Below are 18,710 nucleotides of genomic sequence, written 5' to 3' on the forward strand. Positions count from 1 at the left end.
CGAGCTTCACTTCTGCGATTGCCACCACAGGGATCACCTCACGCAGTACTCCCATTTTCACTTCTTCGATCACAACCACCGAAAGCACCTCACACATTACTCCCACCTTCACTTTTTCGATCACCAGCACCAAGACCGCATCACACAGTACTCCCAGCTTCACTTCCTTGTTCACCACCATCGAGACCACATCCCATAGTACTCCCAGCTTGACTTTTTCGATCACTACAACCAGGACCACCTCACACAGTACTCCCAGCTTCACTTCCTTAATCACCATCACCGAGTCCACATCCCAAAATACTACCAGCTTCACTTCTTCAATCACCACCACTGACAACATCTCACACAGTATGCCCAGCTTCACTTCCTCAGTCGCCACCACTGAGATCATCTCACACAGTACTCACAGCTTCCCTTCTTCAATCACAAACACTGAGACCATATCACACAGGACTCCCAGGTTCACTTCTGTGATTGCCAGCACCAAGACCACCTCACACAGCACTCCCAATTTGACTTCTCTGATCACCACCACCGGGACCAGCTCACACAGTACCCTTGGCTTAAGTTCTTCAATCACCACCACCGAGACAACCTCACAAAGTACTGCCAGCTTCACTTCTTCGATTGCCACCACCGAGACCACATCACACAATACTCCCGGCTTCACTTCTTCGACTGCCACCACCGAGATCACCTCACACAGTACTCCCAGCTTCACTTCTTCTATCACCACCACGGAGACAACCTCACAGAGTTCTCCCAGCTTCACTTCTTTGATCACCATCACTGGGTCCACATTCCACACTACTGCCAGCTTCACTTCTTCAATCACCACCACTGAGACCACCTCACACGGTACTCACAGCATCACTTCTTCAATCATCACCATGGAGAGGACATCCCACAGCCCTCCCAGCTACACTTCTTCAATCGCCAACAGGGAGACACCCTCACACACTGTTCCCAGCTTCACTTCTTTGATCACCACCACCGAGAGCACATCCCACAGTAATCCCAGCTTGACTTCTGCCATCACCGCCACTGAGACCAGGTCACACAGTCCTCCCATCTTCACTTCTTCGATCACCACCAGAAAGACCACCTCACACAGTACTCCCAGCTTCACTTCTTTGATCACCACCACCGAGACCACCTCACGCAGTCCTCCAGGCTTCACGTTTTCGATCCCCACTACCGAGACCACCTCACACAGTCGTCCCAGGTTCACTTCTTCAATCACTACCACCGAAACCCCTTCACACAGTACTCCCAGCTTCACTTCTTGGATCACCACCACCGAGTCCGCCTCACACAGTCCTCTGAGCTTCACTTCTGTGATCACCACCACAGAGACCACCTCACACAGTGCTCACAGCTTCAATTCTTCGATCGCCACTGCTGAGACTACCTCACACAGTCCTCCAGGCTTCACGTTTCCCATCACCACCACCAAGACCACCTCACACACTCCTCGCAGCTTCACTTCTTTGATCAACACCACCGAGACTCCCTCACACAGGAATCCCAGCTTCACTTCTTTGATCACCACCACTGAGTCCACTTCACAGGGCCCTCCAAGCTTCACTTCTGTGATCGCCACCACAGGGATCACCTCACACAGTTCTCCCACTTTCACTTCTTCGATCGCCACTACCGAGAGCACCTCACACAGTACTCCCAGCTTCACTTCTTCAATCACCACCACGGAGACAACCTCACAGAGTTCTCCCAGCTTCACTTCTTTGATCACCATCGCTGGGTCCACATCCCACAGTATTGCCAGCTTCACTTCTTCAATCACCACCACTGAGACCACCTCACACAGTACTCCCAGCATCACTTCTTCAATCACCACCGCCGAGAGGACATCCCACAGTAATCCCAGCTTGACTTCTGCCATCACCACCACTGAGACCAGGTCACACGGTCCTCCCATCTTCACTTCTTTGATCACCACCACCGAGTCCGCCTCACACAGTCCTCTGAGCTTCACTTCTGTGATCACCACCACAGAGACCACCTCACACAGTACTCCCAGCTTCACTTCTTCGATTGCCACCACTGAGAACACCTCACACAGTACTCCCAGCTTCACTTCTTCAATTACCACCACGGAGACAACCTCACAGAGTTCTCCCAGCTTCACTTCTTCGATCACCATCACTGGGTCCACATCCCACAGTACTGCCAGCTTCACTTCTTCAATCACCACCACTGAGACCACCTCACACAGTACTCCCAGCATCACTTCTTCAATCACCACCACCGAGAGGACATCCCACAGCACTCCCAGCTACACTTCTTTGATCGCCACCACTGAGACACCCTCACACACCGTTCCTAGCTTCACTTCTTCAATCACCACCACAGAGAGCACAACCCACAGTAATCCCAGCTTGACTTTTGCCATCACCACCACTGAGACCAGGTCACACCGTCCTCCCATCTTCACTTCTTTGATCACCACCACAGAGACCACCTCACACGGTAATCCCAGGTTCACTTCTTTGATCACCACCATCGAGACCACCTCACGTAGTCCTCCAGGCTTCACTTTTTTGATCCCCACCACTGAGACCACCTCACACAGTCCTCCCAGCTTCACTTCTTCAATCACTACCACCGAAACCCCCTCACACAGTCCTCCCAGCTTCACTTCTTTCATCGCTACCACCGAGTCCACCTCACACAGTCCTCTGAGCTTCACTTCGGTGATCACCACCACAGAGACCACCTCACGCAGTGCTCACAGCTTCAATTCTTCGATCGCTACTGCTGAGACTAACTCACACAGTCCTCCAGGCTTCACATTTCCCATCACCACTACCGAGACCACCTCACACACTCCTCCCAGCTTCACTTCTTTGATCACTACCACCGAGACCCCCTCACATATTAATCTCAGCTTCACTTCTTTGATCACCACCACTGAGTCCACCTCACAGAGTCCTCCAAGCTTCACTTCTGTGATCGCCACCACAGGGATCACCTCACACAGTACTCCCATTTTCACTTCTTCGATCGCCACCACCGAGAGCACCTCACACAGTACTCCCAGCTTCACTTCATCGATCACCAGCACCGAGGCCATCTCACGCAGTACTCCCAACTTCAGTCCTTTGATCACCGCCACTGAGACCACATCCCACAGTACTCCCAGCTTAACTTCTTTGATCACCATCACCAAATCTACCTCACAGAATCCTCCGAGCTTCACTTCTGTGATTGCCACCACAGGGATCACCTCACGCCGTACTCCCATTTTCACTTCTTCGATCACAACCACCGAGAGCACCTCACACATTACTCCCACCTTCACTTTTTCGATCACCAGCACCAAGACCGCATCACACAGTACTCCCAGCTTCACTTCCTTGTTCACCACCATCGAGACCACATCCCACAGTACTCCCAACTTGACTTTTTCGACCACTACAACCAGGACCACCTCACACAGTACTCCCAGCTTCACTTCCTTAATCACCATCACCGAGTCCACATCCCACGGTACTACCAGCTTCACTTCTTCAATCACCACCACTGACAACACCTCACACAGTATGCCCAGCTTCACTTCCTCAATCGCCACCACTGAGATCGTCTCACACAGTACTCACAGCTTCCCTTCTTCAATCACAAACACTGAGACCATATCACACAGGACTCCCAGGTTCACTTCTGTGATTGCCAGCACCAAGACCACCTCACACAGCACTCCCAGTTTGACTTCTCCCATCACCACCACCGGGACCAGCTCACACAGTACCCTTGGCTTAAGTTCTTCGACTGCCACCACTGAGACAACCTCACAAAGTACTGCCAGCTTCACTTCTTCGATTGCCACCACCGAGACCACGTCACACAATACTCCCAGCTTCACTTCTTCGATCGCCACCACCGAGATCACCTCACACAGTTTTCCCAGCTTCCCTTCTTCAATCACGAACACTGAGACCACATCACACAGGACTCCCAGCTTGACTTCTGCAATCACCACCACTGAGACCATGTCACACAGTATTCCAGGCTTCATTTCTTCAATCACCACCACCGAGACTACCTCACACCTTCCTCCCAGGTTCACTTCTTTGATCACCACCACCGAGACCACCTCACACAGTCCTTCCAGCTTCACTTCTTTGATCACCAGCACCGAGACCACCTCACACAGACCTCCCAGCTTCACTTCTTCAAGCACCACCACTGAGACCCCTTCACAGAGTACTCCCGGCTTCTCTTCTTCGATTGCCACCTCCAAGACCACCTCAACCAGCCCTCCCAGATTCACCTTGGCAATCGCCACCACAAAGACCACCTCGCACAGTAATCCCAGGTTCACTTCTGTGATTGCCAGCACCAAGACCACCTCACACAGCACTCCCAATTTGACTTCTCTGATCACCACCACCAGGACCAGCTCACACAGTACCCTTGGCTTAAGTTCTTCAATCACCACCACCGAGACAACCTCACAAAGTACTGCCAGCTTCACTTCTTCGATTGCCACCACCGCGACCACATCACACAATACTCCCGGCTTCACTTCTTCGACTGCCACCACCGAGATCACCTCACACAGTACTCCCAGCTTCACTTCTTCAATCACCACCACGGAGACAACCTCACAGAGTTCTCCCAGCTTCACTTCTTTGATCACCATCACTGGGTCCACATTCCACAGTACTGCCAGCTTCACTTCTTCAATCACCACCACTGAGACCACCTCACATGGTACTCACAGCATCACTTCTTCAATCATCACCACGGAGAGGACATCCCACAGCCCTCCCAGCTACACTTCTTCAATCGCCACCAGGGAGACACCCTCACACACTGTTCCCAGCTTCACTTCTTTGATCACCACCACCGAGACCACATCCCACAGTAATCCCAGCTTGACTTCTGCCATCACCACCACTGAAACCAGGTCACACAGTCCTCCCATCTTCACTTCTTCGATCACCACCAGAAAGACCACCTCACACAGTACTCCCAGCTTCACTTCTTTGATCACCACCACCGAGACCACCTCACGCAGTCCTCCAGGCTTCACGTTTTCGATCCCCACCACTGAGACCACCTCACACAGTCGTCCCAGGTTCACTTCTTCAATCACTACCACCGAAACCCCCTCACACAGTATTCCCAGCTTCACTTCTTGGATCACCACCACCGAGTCCGCCTCACACAGTCCTCTGAACTTCACTTCTGTGATCACCACCACAGAGACCACCTCACACAGTGCTCACAGCTTCAATTCTTTGATCGCCACTGCTGAGACTACCTCACACAGTCCTCCAGGCTTCACGTTTCCCATCACCACCACGAAGACCACCTCACACACTCCTCCCAGCTTCACTTCTTTGATCAACACCACCGAGACTCCCTCACACAGGAATCCCAGCTTCACTTCTTTGATCACCACCACTGAGTCCACTTCACAGGGCCCTCCAAGCTTCACTTCTGTGATCGCCACCACAGGGATCATCTCACACAGTACTCCCATTTTCACTTCTTCGATCGCCACTACCGAGAGCACCTCACACAGTACTCCCAGCTTCACTTCTTCAATCACCACCACGGAGACAACCTCACAGAGTTCTCCCAGCTTCACTTCTTTGATCACCATCGCTGGGTCCACATTCCACAGTATTGCCAGCTTCACTTCTTCAATCACCACCACTGAGACCACCTCACACAGTACTCCCAGCATCACTTCTTCAATCACCACCGCCGAGAGGACATCCCACAGTAATCCCAGCTTGACTTCTGCCATCACCACCACTGAGACCAGGTCACACGGTCCTCCCATCTTCACTTCTTTGATCACCACCACCGAGTCCGCCTCACACAGTCCTCTGAGCTTCACTTCTGTGATCACCACCACAGAGACCACCTCACACAGTACTCCCAGCTTCACTTCTTCGATTGCCACCACTGAGAACACCTCACACAGTACTCCCAGCTTCACTTCTTCAATTACCACCACGGAGACAACCTCACAGAGTTCTCCCAGCTTCACTTCTTCGATCACCATCACTGGGTCCACATCCCACAGTACTGCCAGCTTCACTTCTTCAATCACCACCACTGAGACCACCTCACACAGTACTCCCAGCATCACTTCTTCAATCACCACCACCGAGAGGACATCCCACAGCACTCCCAGCTACACTTCTTTGATCGCCACCACTGAGACACCCTCACACACCGTTCCTAGCTTCACTTCTTCAATCACCACCACAGAGAGCACAACCCACAGTAATCCCAGCTTGACTTTTGCCATCACCACCACTGAGACCAGGTCACACCGTCCTCCCATCTTCACTTCTTTGATCACCACCACAGAGACCACCTCACACGGTAATCCCAGGTTCACTTCTTTGATCACCACCATCGAGACCACCTCACGTAGTCCTCCAGGCTTCACTTTTTTGATCCCCACCACTGAGACCACCTCACACAGTCCTCCCAGCTTCACTTCTTCAATCACTACCACCGAAACCCCCTCACACAGTCCTCCCAGCTTCACTTCTTTCATCGCTACCACCGAGTCCACCTCACACAGTCCTCTGAGCTTCACTTCGGTGATCATCACCACAGAGACCACCTCACGCAGTGCTCACAGCTTCAATTCTTCGATCGCTACTGCTGAGACTAACTCACACAGTCCTCCAGGCTTCACATTTCCCATCACCACTACCGAGACCACCTCACACACTCCTCCCAGCTTCACTTCTTTGATCACTACCACCGAGACCCCCTCACATATTAATCTCAGCTTCACTTCTTTGATCACCACCACTGAGTCCACCTCACAGAGTCCTCCAAGCTTCACTTCTGTGATCGCCACCACAGGGATCACCTCACACAGTACTCCCATTTTCACTTCTTCGATCGCCACCACTGAGACCACATCCCATAGTACTCCTAGCTTCAGTTTGATCACCATGACCAGGACCACATCTCAGAGTACTCCCAGCTTGACTTCTTCCATCACCACAGCTGAGACCACCTCATACAGTAGTCCCAGCTTCCCTTCTTTAATCACTATCACTAAGTCCACATCCCACAGTACTACCAGCTTCAATTCTTCAATCACCACCACTGAGACGAACTTACACAGTACTCCCAGATTCACTTCTTCAATCACTACCACTGAAACCGCCTCACACAGTACTCCCAGCTTCACTTCTTCAATCGCCACCACCAAGGCCACCTCACACAGTACTCCCAGCTTCATTTCTTCAATCACCACCACTGAGACCACCTCACACAATACTCCCAGCATCACTACTTCAATCAGCACAACCGCGACCACATTCCACAGTACTCCCAGGTTCACTTCCTCAGTCGCCACCATGGAGACCCCCTCACACGGTACTCCCAGCTTCACATCTTCAATCACCAGCACTGAAACCACCTCACACCGTAGTCCCAGCTTCACTTCTTCAATTACCACAACCGAGACCCCCTCACACAGTACTCCCAGCTTCACTTCCTCAATTACTACTGCTGAGACCACCTCACGTAGGACTTCCAGCTTCACTTTTTCGATCACCAACACCAAGACCACCTCACACAGTACTCCCATCTTCACTTCCTCGATCATCACCAAGACCAGCTCACACAGTTCTCCCAGTGTCACTTCTTCAATCACCACCACCGAGACCACCTCACACAATACTCCCAGCTACACTTTTTCGATTGCCACCATGAAGAACACCTCACAGAGTACTCCCAGCTTCACTTCTTCTATCATTACCATGGAGTCCATACCACACAGTACTCCCAGCTTCACTTCTTATATCACTACAAACAAGACCATACCACACACTACTCCCAGCTTGACTTCTGCTATCACTACCACCAAGACCACCTCAAACAGTATTCAAGGTTTCACTTTTTCGATCACCCCCACCGAGACCACCTCACACAGTACTCCCAGGTTCACTTCAACCGCTGCCACGGAGACCACCTCACACCATATTCCCAGCTTCAATTCTGTGATCGCCACCTCCGAGACCAACTCACACAGTGCTCCTAGCTTCAGTTCTTTGATCGCCAACACCGAGACCACCTCACAGAGTACTCCCAGCTTCACTTCTCTGATTGCCACCACCGAGGTCACCCCACGGACTACTCCCAGCTACACTTCTGCAATCACCAACACCGAGACCACCTCACACAGTACTCCCAGCTTCACTTCTTCGATCGCCACTGAGTCCACATCCGCCAGTACTGCCATCTTCACTTCTTCCATCACCACCACCGAGATCACCTCCAACAGTACTGCCAGCTTGACTTCTTCAATGACCACCACCGAGACCACCTCACACAGTACTCCCAGCTTCACTTCTTTGATCACCACCACTGAGACCACATCCCATAGTACCCCCAGCTTGACTTCTTCGATCACCAGCACCGAGACCACATCCCACAGTACTCCCAGCTTGACTTCTTCGATCACCACCACTGAGACTACATCACACAGTACTCCCGGCTTCACTTCTTCAATCACCATCACCGAGTCCATATCCTACAGTAATCCCAGCTTCAATTCTTCCATCACCACCACTGAGACCACCTCACACCATACTCCCAACTTCCCTTCTTCAATCACAAACACCCAGACCACGTCACAGAGTACTCCCAACTTCACTTCTTCAACCACCACCACCAAGACCACCTCACGCAGTACTCCCAGCTTCACTTCTTCAAACACCACCACCGAGACGACCTCACACAGTACCCCTAGCTTCACTTCTTTGATAACCACTACTGAGACCACCTCATACAGTACTCCCAACTTCACTTGTTTGATCACCACCACCAAGTCCACCTCATACAGTCCTCTGAGCTTCACTTCTGTGAGTGCCACCACAGAGACCACCTCACACAGTACTCCCATCTTCACTTCTTCCATCACCACCACCGAGAGCACCTCACACAGTACTCCCAGCTTCACTTCATCGATCACCAGCATCAAGACCATCTCACATAGTACTCCCAGCTTCAGTTCTTTGATCACTGCCACTGAGACCACAACACACAGTACACCCAGCTTCAGCTCTTTGATCACCACCACTAAGACCATATCAAACAGTACTCCCAGCTTCACTTCTTTGATCACCAGCACCGAGACCGCATCCCACAGTTCTCCCAGCTTCACTTCTTTGATCACCACCATTGAGACCACATCCCACAGTACTCCCAGCTTGACTTCTTTGATCACTACAACCAAGACAACCGCACAGAGTCCTCCCTGCTTCACTTCTTCGATCATCAGCACTGAAGCCACTTCACACAGTATTCCCAGCTTCACTTCTTCAATCACCACCACCGAGACCCTCTCACACAGTACTCACAGTTTCACTTCTTTGATCGCCATCACCGAAATCATCTCACACAGTACTCCCTGCCTCAGTTCATCGATCGCCACCACTGAGACCACCTCACACAGTACTCTCAGGTTCACTTCTGTGATCGCCAGCACCGAGACTATATCACACAATACTCCCAGCTTGACTTCTCTGATCACCACCACCGAGATCACCTCACACAGTACTCCCAGCTTCACTTCTTTGATCACCACCACTGAGACCCTATCACATAGTACTACCAGCTTGACATCTGCGATCACCAATACTGAGACCATATCACACAGTATTCCAGGCTTCACTTCTTTGATCACCACCACAGAGACCACATCACACAGTTCTCCCAGCTTCACTTCTTTGATCACCAACACCAAGACTACGTCATACAGTCCTCCAGGGTTCACTTCTTCAATCCCCACCACTGAGACCACCTCACACAGTCCTCCAGGCTTCACTTCTTCAATCACTACCACCGAGACCACCTCACACAGTACGTCCAGCTTGACTTCTTCAATCACCACCAAGAAGACCACTGAGAGCCCCTCACACAGTACTCCCAGCTTAACTTCTTTGATCACCACCACCAAGTCCACCACACACAATCCTCCAAGCTTCACTTCTGAGATCACCACCACAGGGAACACCTCACACGGTACTCCCATTTTCACTTCTTTAGTTGCCACCACCGAGAGCACCTCACACAGTACTCCCAGCTTCACTTCATCGATCACCAGCACCGAGACCATCTCACACAGTACTCCCAGCTTCAGTTCTTTGATCACCACCATGGAGACAACCTCACAGCGTTCTTCCAGCTTAAGTTCTTTGATCACCACCACTAAGTACACCCCATACAATCCTCCGAGCTTCACTTCTGTGATCACCGCCACAGGGATCATCTCACACAGTACTCCCATTTTCACTTCTTCGATCACCACCACTGAAACCACATCCCACAATACTTCCACCTTGACTTCTTCAATCACCACCACGGAGACTGCATCCCACAGTACTTCCAGCTTCACTTCTTCGATCACCAGCACCGAGACCACATCCCACAGTACTCCCAGCTTGACTTCTTCAATCATTGCAACAGGGACCACCTCACACAGTACTCCCAGCTTCACTTCTTTAATCACCATCACTGAGTCCACATCCCACAGTACTACCAGCTTCACTTCTTCAATCACCACCACTGAGACCACCTCACACAGTATGCCCAGCTTCACTTCTTTGATCGCCACCACTGAGATCATCTCACATAGTACTCCCAGCTACACTTCTTCGATGGCCACCACCGAGACACCCTCACACAGTACTCCCAGCTTCCCTTTTTCAATCACGACCACTGAGACCATATCACACAGTACTCCCAGCTTGAATTCTGCCATCACCACCACTGACAGCACGTCACACAGTATTCCAGGCTTTGCTTCTTCGATCACCACCAGCGAGACCACCTCACACAGTCCTCCCAGCTTCACTTCCTCAAGCACCACCACTGAGACTCCTTCACATAGTCCTCCTGGCTTCTCTTCATCGATTGCCACCTCCAAGACCACCTCAACCAGTCCTCCCAGATTCACCTCTGCGATCGCCATCACCAAGACCACCTCACACAGTACTCCCAGGTTCACTTCTGCGATTGCCAGCACCAAGATCACTTCACAGAGTACTCCCAGTTTGACATCTCTGATCACCACCACCGGGACCAGCTCACACAGTACCCTCGGCTTAAGTTCTTCGACTGCCACCACTGAGACAACCTCACACAGTACTGCTGGCTTCACTTCTTCGATTGCCACCACTGAGACCAAGTCACACAATACTCCTGGCTTCACTTCTTCCATTGCCACCACTGACACCAGCTCACACAGTACTATCAGCTTCACTTCTTCAATAAACACCACTGAGACCATATCACACAGTACTTCCAGCATCACTTCTTCAATCACAACCACCAAGATAATTTCAGGCAGCACTCCCAGCTACACTTCTTCGATTGCCACCACTGAGACACCCTCACACACTACTCCCAGCTTCACTTCTACGATCACCACCACCGAGAGTACATCTCACAGTAATCCCAGCTTGACTTCTGCCATCACCACCACTGAGACCAGGTCACACAATCCTCCCATCTTCACTTCTTTGATCACCACCACAGAGACCACCTCACACAGTACTCCCAGCTTCACATCTTTGATCACCACCACTGAGACCACCACACGCAGTATTCCAGGCTTCACTTTTTTGATCCCCACCACTGAGACCACCTCACACAGTCCTCCCAGCTTCACTTCTTCAATCGCTACCACCGAAAACCCCTCACATAGTAATCCCAGCTTCACTTCTTTCATTACCACCGCCGAGCCCACCTCACACAGTCTTCCAGGCTCCACTTCTGTGATTGCCACCACAAAGACCACCTCACAAAGTACTCCCATCTTCACTTCTTCTATCACTACCACCGAGGCCACCTCACACAATCCTGCAGGCTTCACTTTTTTGATCCCCACCACTGAGACCACCTCACACAGCCCTCCCAGCTTCACTTCTTCGATCACTACCATTGAGACCCACTCACACAGTATTCCCAGCTTCACTTCTTTGATCACCACCACCAAGTCCACCTCACAAAGTCCTCTGGGCTTCACTTCTGTGATCGCCACCACAGGGATCACCTCACACAGTACTCCCATTTTCACTTCCTCGATCGCCACCACCGAGAGCACCTCACACAGTACTCCCAGCTTCACTTCATCGATCACCAGCACCGAGGCCATCTCACACAGTACTCCCAGCTTCAGTCCTTTCATCACCGCCACCGGGACCACATCTCACAGTACTCCCAGCTTAACTTCTTTGATCACCATCACCAAATCTACCTCACAGAATCCTCCGAGCTTCACTTCTGTGATTGCCACCACAGGGATCACCTCACGCAGTACTCCCATTTTCACTTCTTCGTTCACATCCACCGAGAGCACCTCACACAGTACTCCCCCCTTCACTTTTTCGATCACCAGCACCAAGACCGCATCACACAGTACTCCCAGCTTCACTTCCTTGTTCACCACCATCGAGACCACATCCCATAGTACTCCCAACTTGACTTTTTCGATCACTACAACCAGGACCACCTCACACAGTACTCCCAGCTTCACTTCCTTAATCACCATCACCGAGTCCACATCCCACGGTACTACCAGCTTCACTTCTTCAATCACCACCACTGACAACACCTCACACAGTATGCCCAGCTTCACTTCCTCAATCGCCACCACTGAGATCGTCTCACACAGTACTCACAGCTTCCCTTCTTCAATCACAAACACTGAGACCATATCACACAGGACTCCCAGGTTCACTTCTGTGATTGCCAGCACCAAGACCACCTCACACAGCACTCCCAGTTTGACTTCTCCCATCACCACCACCGGGACCAGCTCACACAGTACCCTTGGCTTAAGTTCTTCGACTGCCACCACTGAGACAACCTCACAAAGTACTGCCAGCTTCACTTCTTCGATTGCCACCACCGAGACCACGTCACACAATACTCCCAGCTTCACTTCTTCGATCGCCACCACCGAGATCACCTCACACAGTTTTCCCAGCTTCCCTTCTTCAATCACGAACACTGAGACCACATCACACAGGACTCCCAGCTTGACTTCTGCAATCACCACCACTGAGACCATGTCACACAGTATTCCAGGCTTCATTTCTTCAATCACCACCACCGAGACTACCTCACACCTTCCTCCCAGGTTCACTTCTTTGATCACCACCACCGAGACCACCTCACACAGTCCTTCCAGCTTCACTTCTTTGATCACCAGCACCGAGACCACCTCACACAGACCTCCCAGCTTCACTTCTTCAAGCACCACCACTGAGACCCCTTCACAGAGTACTCCCGGCTTCTCTTCTTCGATTGCCACCTCCAAGACCACCTCAACCAGCCCTCCCAGATTCACCTTGGCAATCGCCACCACAAAGACCACCTCGCACAGTACTCCCAGGTTCACTTCTGTGATTGCCAGCACCAAGACCACCTCACACAGCACTCCCAATTTGACTTCTCTGATCACCACCACCAGGACCAGCTCACACAGTACCCTTGGCTTAAGTTCTTCAATCACCACCACCGAGACAACCTCACAAAGTACTGCCAGCTTCACTTCTTCGATTGCCACCACCGAGACCACATCACACAATACCCCCGGCTTCACTTCTTCGACTGCCACCACCGAGATCACCTCACACAGTACTCCCAGCTTCACTTCTTCAATCACCACCACGGAGACAACCTCACAGAGTTCTCCCAGCTTCACTTCTTTGATCACCATCACTGGGTCCACATTCCACACTACTGCCAGCTTCACTTCTTCAATCACCACCACTGAGAGCACCTCACACGGTACTCACAGCATCACTTCTTCAATCATCACCACGGAGAGGACATCCCACAGCCCTCCCAGCTACACTTCTTCAATCGCCACCAGGGAGACACCCTCACACACTGTTCCCAGCTTCACTTCTTTGATCACCACCACCGAGAGCACATCCCACAGTAATCCCAGCTTGACTTCTGCCATCACCACCACTGAGACCAGGTCACACAGTCCTCCCATCTTCACTTCTTTGATCACCACCAGAAAGACCACCTCACACAGTACTCCCAGCTTCACTTCTTTGATCACCACCACCGAGACCACCTCACGCAGTCCTCCAGGCTTCACGTTTTCGATCCCCACTACCGAGACCACCTCACACAGTCGTCCCAGGTTCACTTCTTCAATCACTACCACCGAAACCCCCTCACACAGTATTCCCAGCTTCACTTCTTGGATCACCACCACCGAGTCCGCCTCACACAGTCCTCTGAGCTTCACTTCTGTGATCACCACCACAGAGACCACCTCACACAGTGCTCACAGCTTCAATTCTTCGATCGCCACTGCTGAGACTACCTCACACAGTCCTCCAGGCTTCACGTTTCCCATCACCACCACCAAGACCACCTCACACACTCCTCCCAGCTTCACTTCTTTGATCAACACCACCGAGACTCCCTCACACAGGAATCCCAGCTTCACTTCTTTGATCACCACCACTGAGTCCACTTCACAGGGCCCTCCAAGCTTCACTTCTGTGATCGCCACCACAGGGATCATCTCACACAGTACTCCCATTTTCACTTCTTCGATCGCCACTACCGAGAGCACCTCACACAGTACTCCCAGCTTCACTTCTTCAATCACCACCACGGAGACAACCTCACAGAGTTCTCCCAGCTTCACTTCTTTGATCACCGTCGCTGGGTCCACATCCCACAGTATTGCCAGCTTCACTTCTTCAATCACCACCACTGAGACCACCTCACACAGTACTCCCAGCATCACTTCTTCAATCACCACCGCCGAGAGGACATCCCACAGTAATCGCAGCTTGACTTCTGCCATCACCACCACTGAGACCAGGTCACACGGTCCTCCCATCTTCACTTCTTTGATCACCACCACCGAGTCCGCCTCACACAGTCCTCTGAGCTTCACTTCTGTGATCACCACCACAGAGACCACCTCACACAGTACTCCCAGCTTCACTTCTTCGATTGCCACCACTGAGAACACCTCACACAGTACTCCCAGCTTCACTTCTTCAATTACCACCACGGAGACAACCTCACAGAGTTCTCCCAGCTTCACTTCTTCGATCACCATCACTGGGTCCACATCCCACAGTACTGCCAGCTTCACTTCTTCAATCACCACCACTGAGACCACCTCACACAGTACTCCCAGCATCACTTCTTCAATCACCACCACCGAGAGGACATCCCACAGCACTCCCAGCTACACTTCTTTGATCGCCACCACTGAGACACCCTCACACACCGTTCCTAGCTTCACTTCTTCAATCACCACCACAGAGAGCACAACCCACAGTAATCCCAGCTTGACTTTTGCCATCACCACCACTGAGACCAGGTCACACCGTCCTCCCATCTTCACTTCTTTGATCACCACCACAGAGACCACCTCACACGGTAATCCCAGGTTCACTTCTTTGATCACCACCATCGAGACCACCTCACGTAGTCCTCCAGGCTCCACTTTTTTGATCCCCACCACTGAGACCACCTCACACAGTCCTCCCAGCTTCACTTCTTCAATCACTACCACCGAAACCCCCTCACACAGTCCTCCCAGCTTCACTTCTTTCATCGCTACCACCGAGTCCACCTCACACAGTCCTCTGAGCTTCACTTCGGTGATCACCACCACAGAGACCACCTCACGCAGTGCTCACAGCTTCAATTCTTCGATCGCTACTGCTGAGACTAACTCACACAGTCCTCCAGGCTTCACATTTCCCATCACCACTACCGAGACCACCTCACACACTCCTCCCAGCTTCACTTCTTTGATCACTACCACCGAGACCCCCTCACATATTAATCTCAGCTTCACTTCTTTGATCACCACCACTGAGTCCACCTCACAGAGTCCTCCAAGCTTCACTTCTGTGATCGCCACCACAGGGATCACCTCACACAGTACTCCCATTTTCACTTCTTCGATCGCCACCACTGAGACCACATCCCATAGTACTCCTAGCTTCAGTTTGATCACCATGACCAGGACCACATCTCAGAGTACTCCCAGCTTGACTTCTTCCATCACCACAGCTGAGACCACCTCATACAGTAGTCCCAGCTTCCCTTCTTTAATCACTATCACTAAGTCCACATCCCACAGTACTACCAGCTTCAATTCTTCAATCACCACCACTGAGACGAACTTACACAGTACTCCCAGATTCACTTCTTCAATCACTACCACTGAAACCGCCTCACACAGTACTCCCAGCTTCACTTCTTCAATCGCCACCACCAAGGCCACCTCACACAGTACTCCCAGCTTCATTTCTTCAATCACCACCACTGAGACCACCTCACACAATACTCCCAGCATCACTACTTCAATCAGCACAACCGCGACCACATTCCACAGTACTCCCAGGTTCACTTCCTCAGTCGCCAGCATGGAGACCCCCTCACACGGTACTCCCAGCTTCACATCTTCAATCACCAGCACTGAAACCACCTCACACCGTAGTCCCAGCTTCACTTCTTCAATTGCCACAACCGAGACCCCCTCACACAGTACTCCCAGCTTCACTTCCTCAATTACTACTGCTGAGACCACCTCACGTAGGACTTCCAGCTTCACTTTTTCGATCACCAACACCAAGACCACCTCACACAGTACTCCCATCTTCACTTCCTCGATCATCACCAAGACCAGCTCACACAGTTCTCCCAGTGTCACTTCTTCAATCACCACCACCGAGACCACCTCACACAATACTCCCAGCTACACTTTTTCGATTGCCACCATGAAGAACACCTCACAGAGTACTCCCAGCTTCACTTCTTCTATCATTACCATGGAGTCCATACCACACAGTACTCCCAGCTTCACTTCTTATATCACTACAAACAAGACCATACCACACACTACTCCCAGCTTGACTTCTGCTATCACTACCACCAAGACCACCTCAAACAGTATTCAAGGTTTCACTTTTTCGATCACCCCCACCGAGACCACCTCACACAGTACTCCCAGGTTCACTTCAACCGCTGCCACGGAGACCACCTCACACCATATTCCCAGCTTCAATTCTGTGATCGCCACCTCCGAGACCAACTCACACAGTGCTCCTAGCTTCAGTTCTTTGATTGCCAACACCGAGACCACCTCACAGAGTACTCCCAGCTTCACTTCTCTGATTGCCACCACCGAGGTCACCCCACGGACTACTCCCAGCTACACTTCTGCAATCACCAACACCGAGACCACCTCACACAGTACTCCCAGCTTCACTTCTTCGATCGCCACTGAGTCCACATCCGCCAGTACTGCCATCTTCACTTCTTCCATCACCACCACCGAGATCACCTCCAACAGTACTGCCAGCTTGACTTCTTCAATGACCACCACCGAGACCACCTCACACAGTACTCCCAGCTTCACTTCTTTGATCACCACCACTGAGACCACATCCCATAGTACCCCCAGCTTGACTTCTTCGATCACCAGCACCGAGACCACATCCCACAGTACTCCCAGCTTGACTTCTTCGATCACCACCACTGAGACTACATCACACAGTACTCCCGGCTTCACTTCTTCAATCACCATCACCGAGTCCATATCCTACAGTAATCCCAGCTTCAATTCTTCCATTACCACCACTGAGACCACCTCACACCATACTCCCAACTTCCCTTCTTCAATCACAAACACCCAGACCACGTCACAGAGTACTCCCAACTTCACTTCTTCAACCACCACCACCAAGACCACCTCACGCAGTACTCCCAGCTTCACTTCTTCAAACACCACCACCGAGACGACCTCACACAGTACCCCTAGCTTCACTTCTTTGATAACCACTACTGAGACCACCTCATACAGTACTCCCAACTTCACTTGTTTGATCACCACCACCAAGTCCACCTCACACAGTCCTCTGAGCTTCACTTCTGTGAGTGCCACCACAGAGACCACCTCACACAGTACTCCCATCTTCACTTCTTCCATCACCACCACCGAGAGCACCTCACACAGTACTCCCAGCTTCACTTCATCGATCACCAGCATCAAGACCATCTCACATAGTACTCCCAGCTTCAGTTCTTTGATCACTGCCACTGAGACCACAACACACAGTACTCCCAGCTTCAGCTCTTTGATCACCACCACTAAGACCATATCAAACAGTACTCCCAGCTTCACTTCTTTGATCACCAGCACCAAGACCGCATCCCACAGTTCTCCCAGCTTCACTTCTTTGATCACCACCATTGAGACCACATCCCACAGTACTCCCAGCTTGACTTCTTTGATCACTACAACCAAGACAACCGCACAGAGTCCTCCCAGCTTCACTTCTTCGATCATCAGCACTGAAGCCACTTCACACAGTATTCCCAGCTTCACTTCTTCAATCGCCACCACCGAGACCCTCTCACACAGTACTCACAGTTTCACTTCATTGATCGCCATCACCAAAATCATCTCACACAGTACTCCCTGCCTCAGTTCATCGATCGCCACCACTGAGACCACCTCACACAGTACTCTCAGGTTCACTTCTGTGATCGCCAGCACCGAGACTATATCACACAGTACTCCCAGCTTGACTTCTCCGATCACCACCACTGAGATCACCTCACACAGTACTCCCAGCTTCACTTCTTTGATCACCACCACTGAGACCCTATCACATAGTACTACCAGCTTG

General features: G+C 51.5%; 3 protein-coding genes across 3 annotated transcripts; all 3 read left to right on the forward strand.

Moving 5' to 3' along the window:
- Positions 1 to 278: 278 nt before the first annotated feature.
- On the forward strand, positions 279 to 2,706 carry LOC129040853 (mucin-3A-like; the record flags this gene model as incomplete). The annotated part of the gene is made up of 4 exons (XM_063668071.1): positions 279 to 463; positions 617 to 1,320; positions 2,020 to 2,391; positions 2,699 to 2,706. Coding segments are annotated over 4 exons (1,269 nt in total), but the record flags the coding sequence as incomplete, so codon positions are not given.
- A 685-nt stretch (positions 2,707 to 3,391) lies between these two features.
- LOC129040854 (mucin-3B-like) lies at positions 3,392 to 6,916 on the forward strand. The gene is made up of 4 exons (XM_063668072.1): positions 3,392 to 4,084; positions 4,493 to 5,196; positions 5,896 to 6,267; positions 6,828 to 6,916. Exons 1-4 carry the CDS (start codon positions 3,567 to 3,569, stop codon positions 6,914 to 6,916), a joined length of 1,683 nt encoding a protein of 560 aa, XP_063524142.1. The 5' UTR covers positions 3,392 to 3,566.
- A 40-nt stretch (positions 6,917 to 6,956) lies between these two features.
- Positions 6,957 to 17,839, forward strand: LOC129040855 (mucin-3B-like). The gene is made up of 10 exons (XM_054495698.2): positions 6,957 to 8,980; positions 9,542 to 9,936; positions 11,884 to 11,967; positions 12,070 to 12,751; positions 12,905 to 13,812; positions 14,526 to 14,730; positions 15,599 to 15,849; positions 15,952 to 16,691; positions 17,397 to 17,625; positions 17,715 to 17,839. The coding sequence occupies exons 1-10, from the start codon at positions 6,957 to 6,959 to the stop codon at positions 17,837 to 17,839; spliced, it is 5,643 nt and encodes a 1,880-aa protein (XP_054351673.2).
- Positions 17,840 to 18,710: the final 871 nt, after the last annotated feature.

This window comes from Pongo pygmaeus, chromosome 6 (genome assembly GCF_028885625.2).
Source record: "Pongo pygmaeus isolate AG05252 chromosome 6, NHGRI_mPonPyg2-v2.0_pri, whole genome shotgun sequence".
In the NCBI taxonomy this organism is placed as follows: domain Eukaryota; kingdom Metazoa; phylum Chordata; class Mammalia; order Primates; family Hominidae; genus Pongo; species Pongo pygmaeus.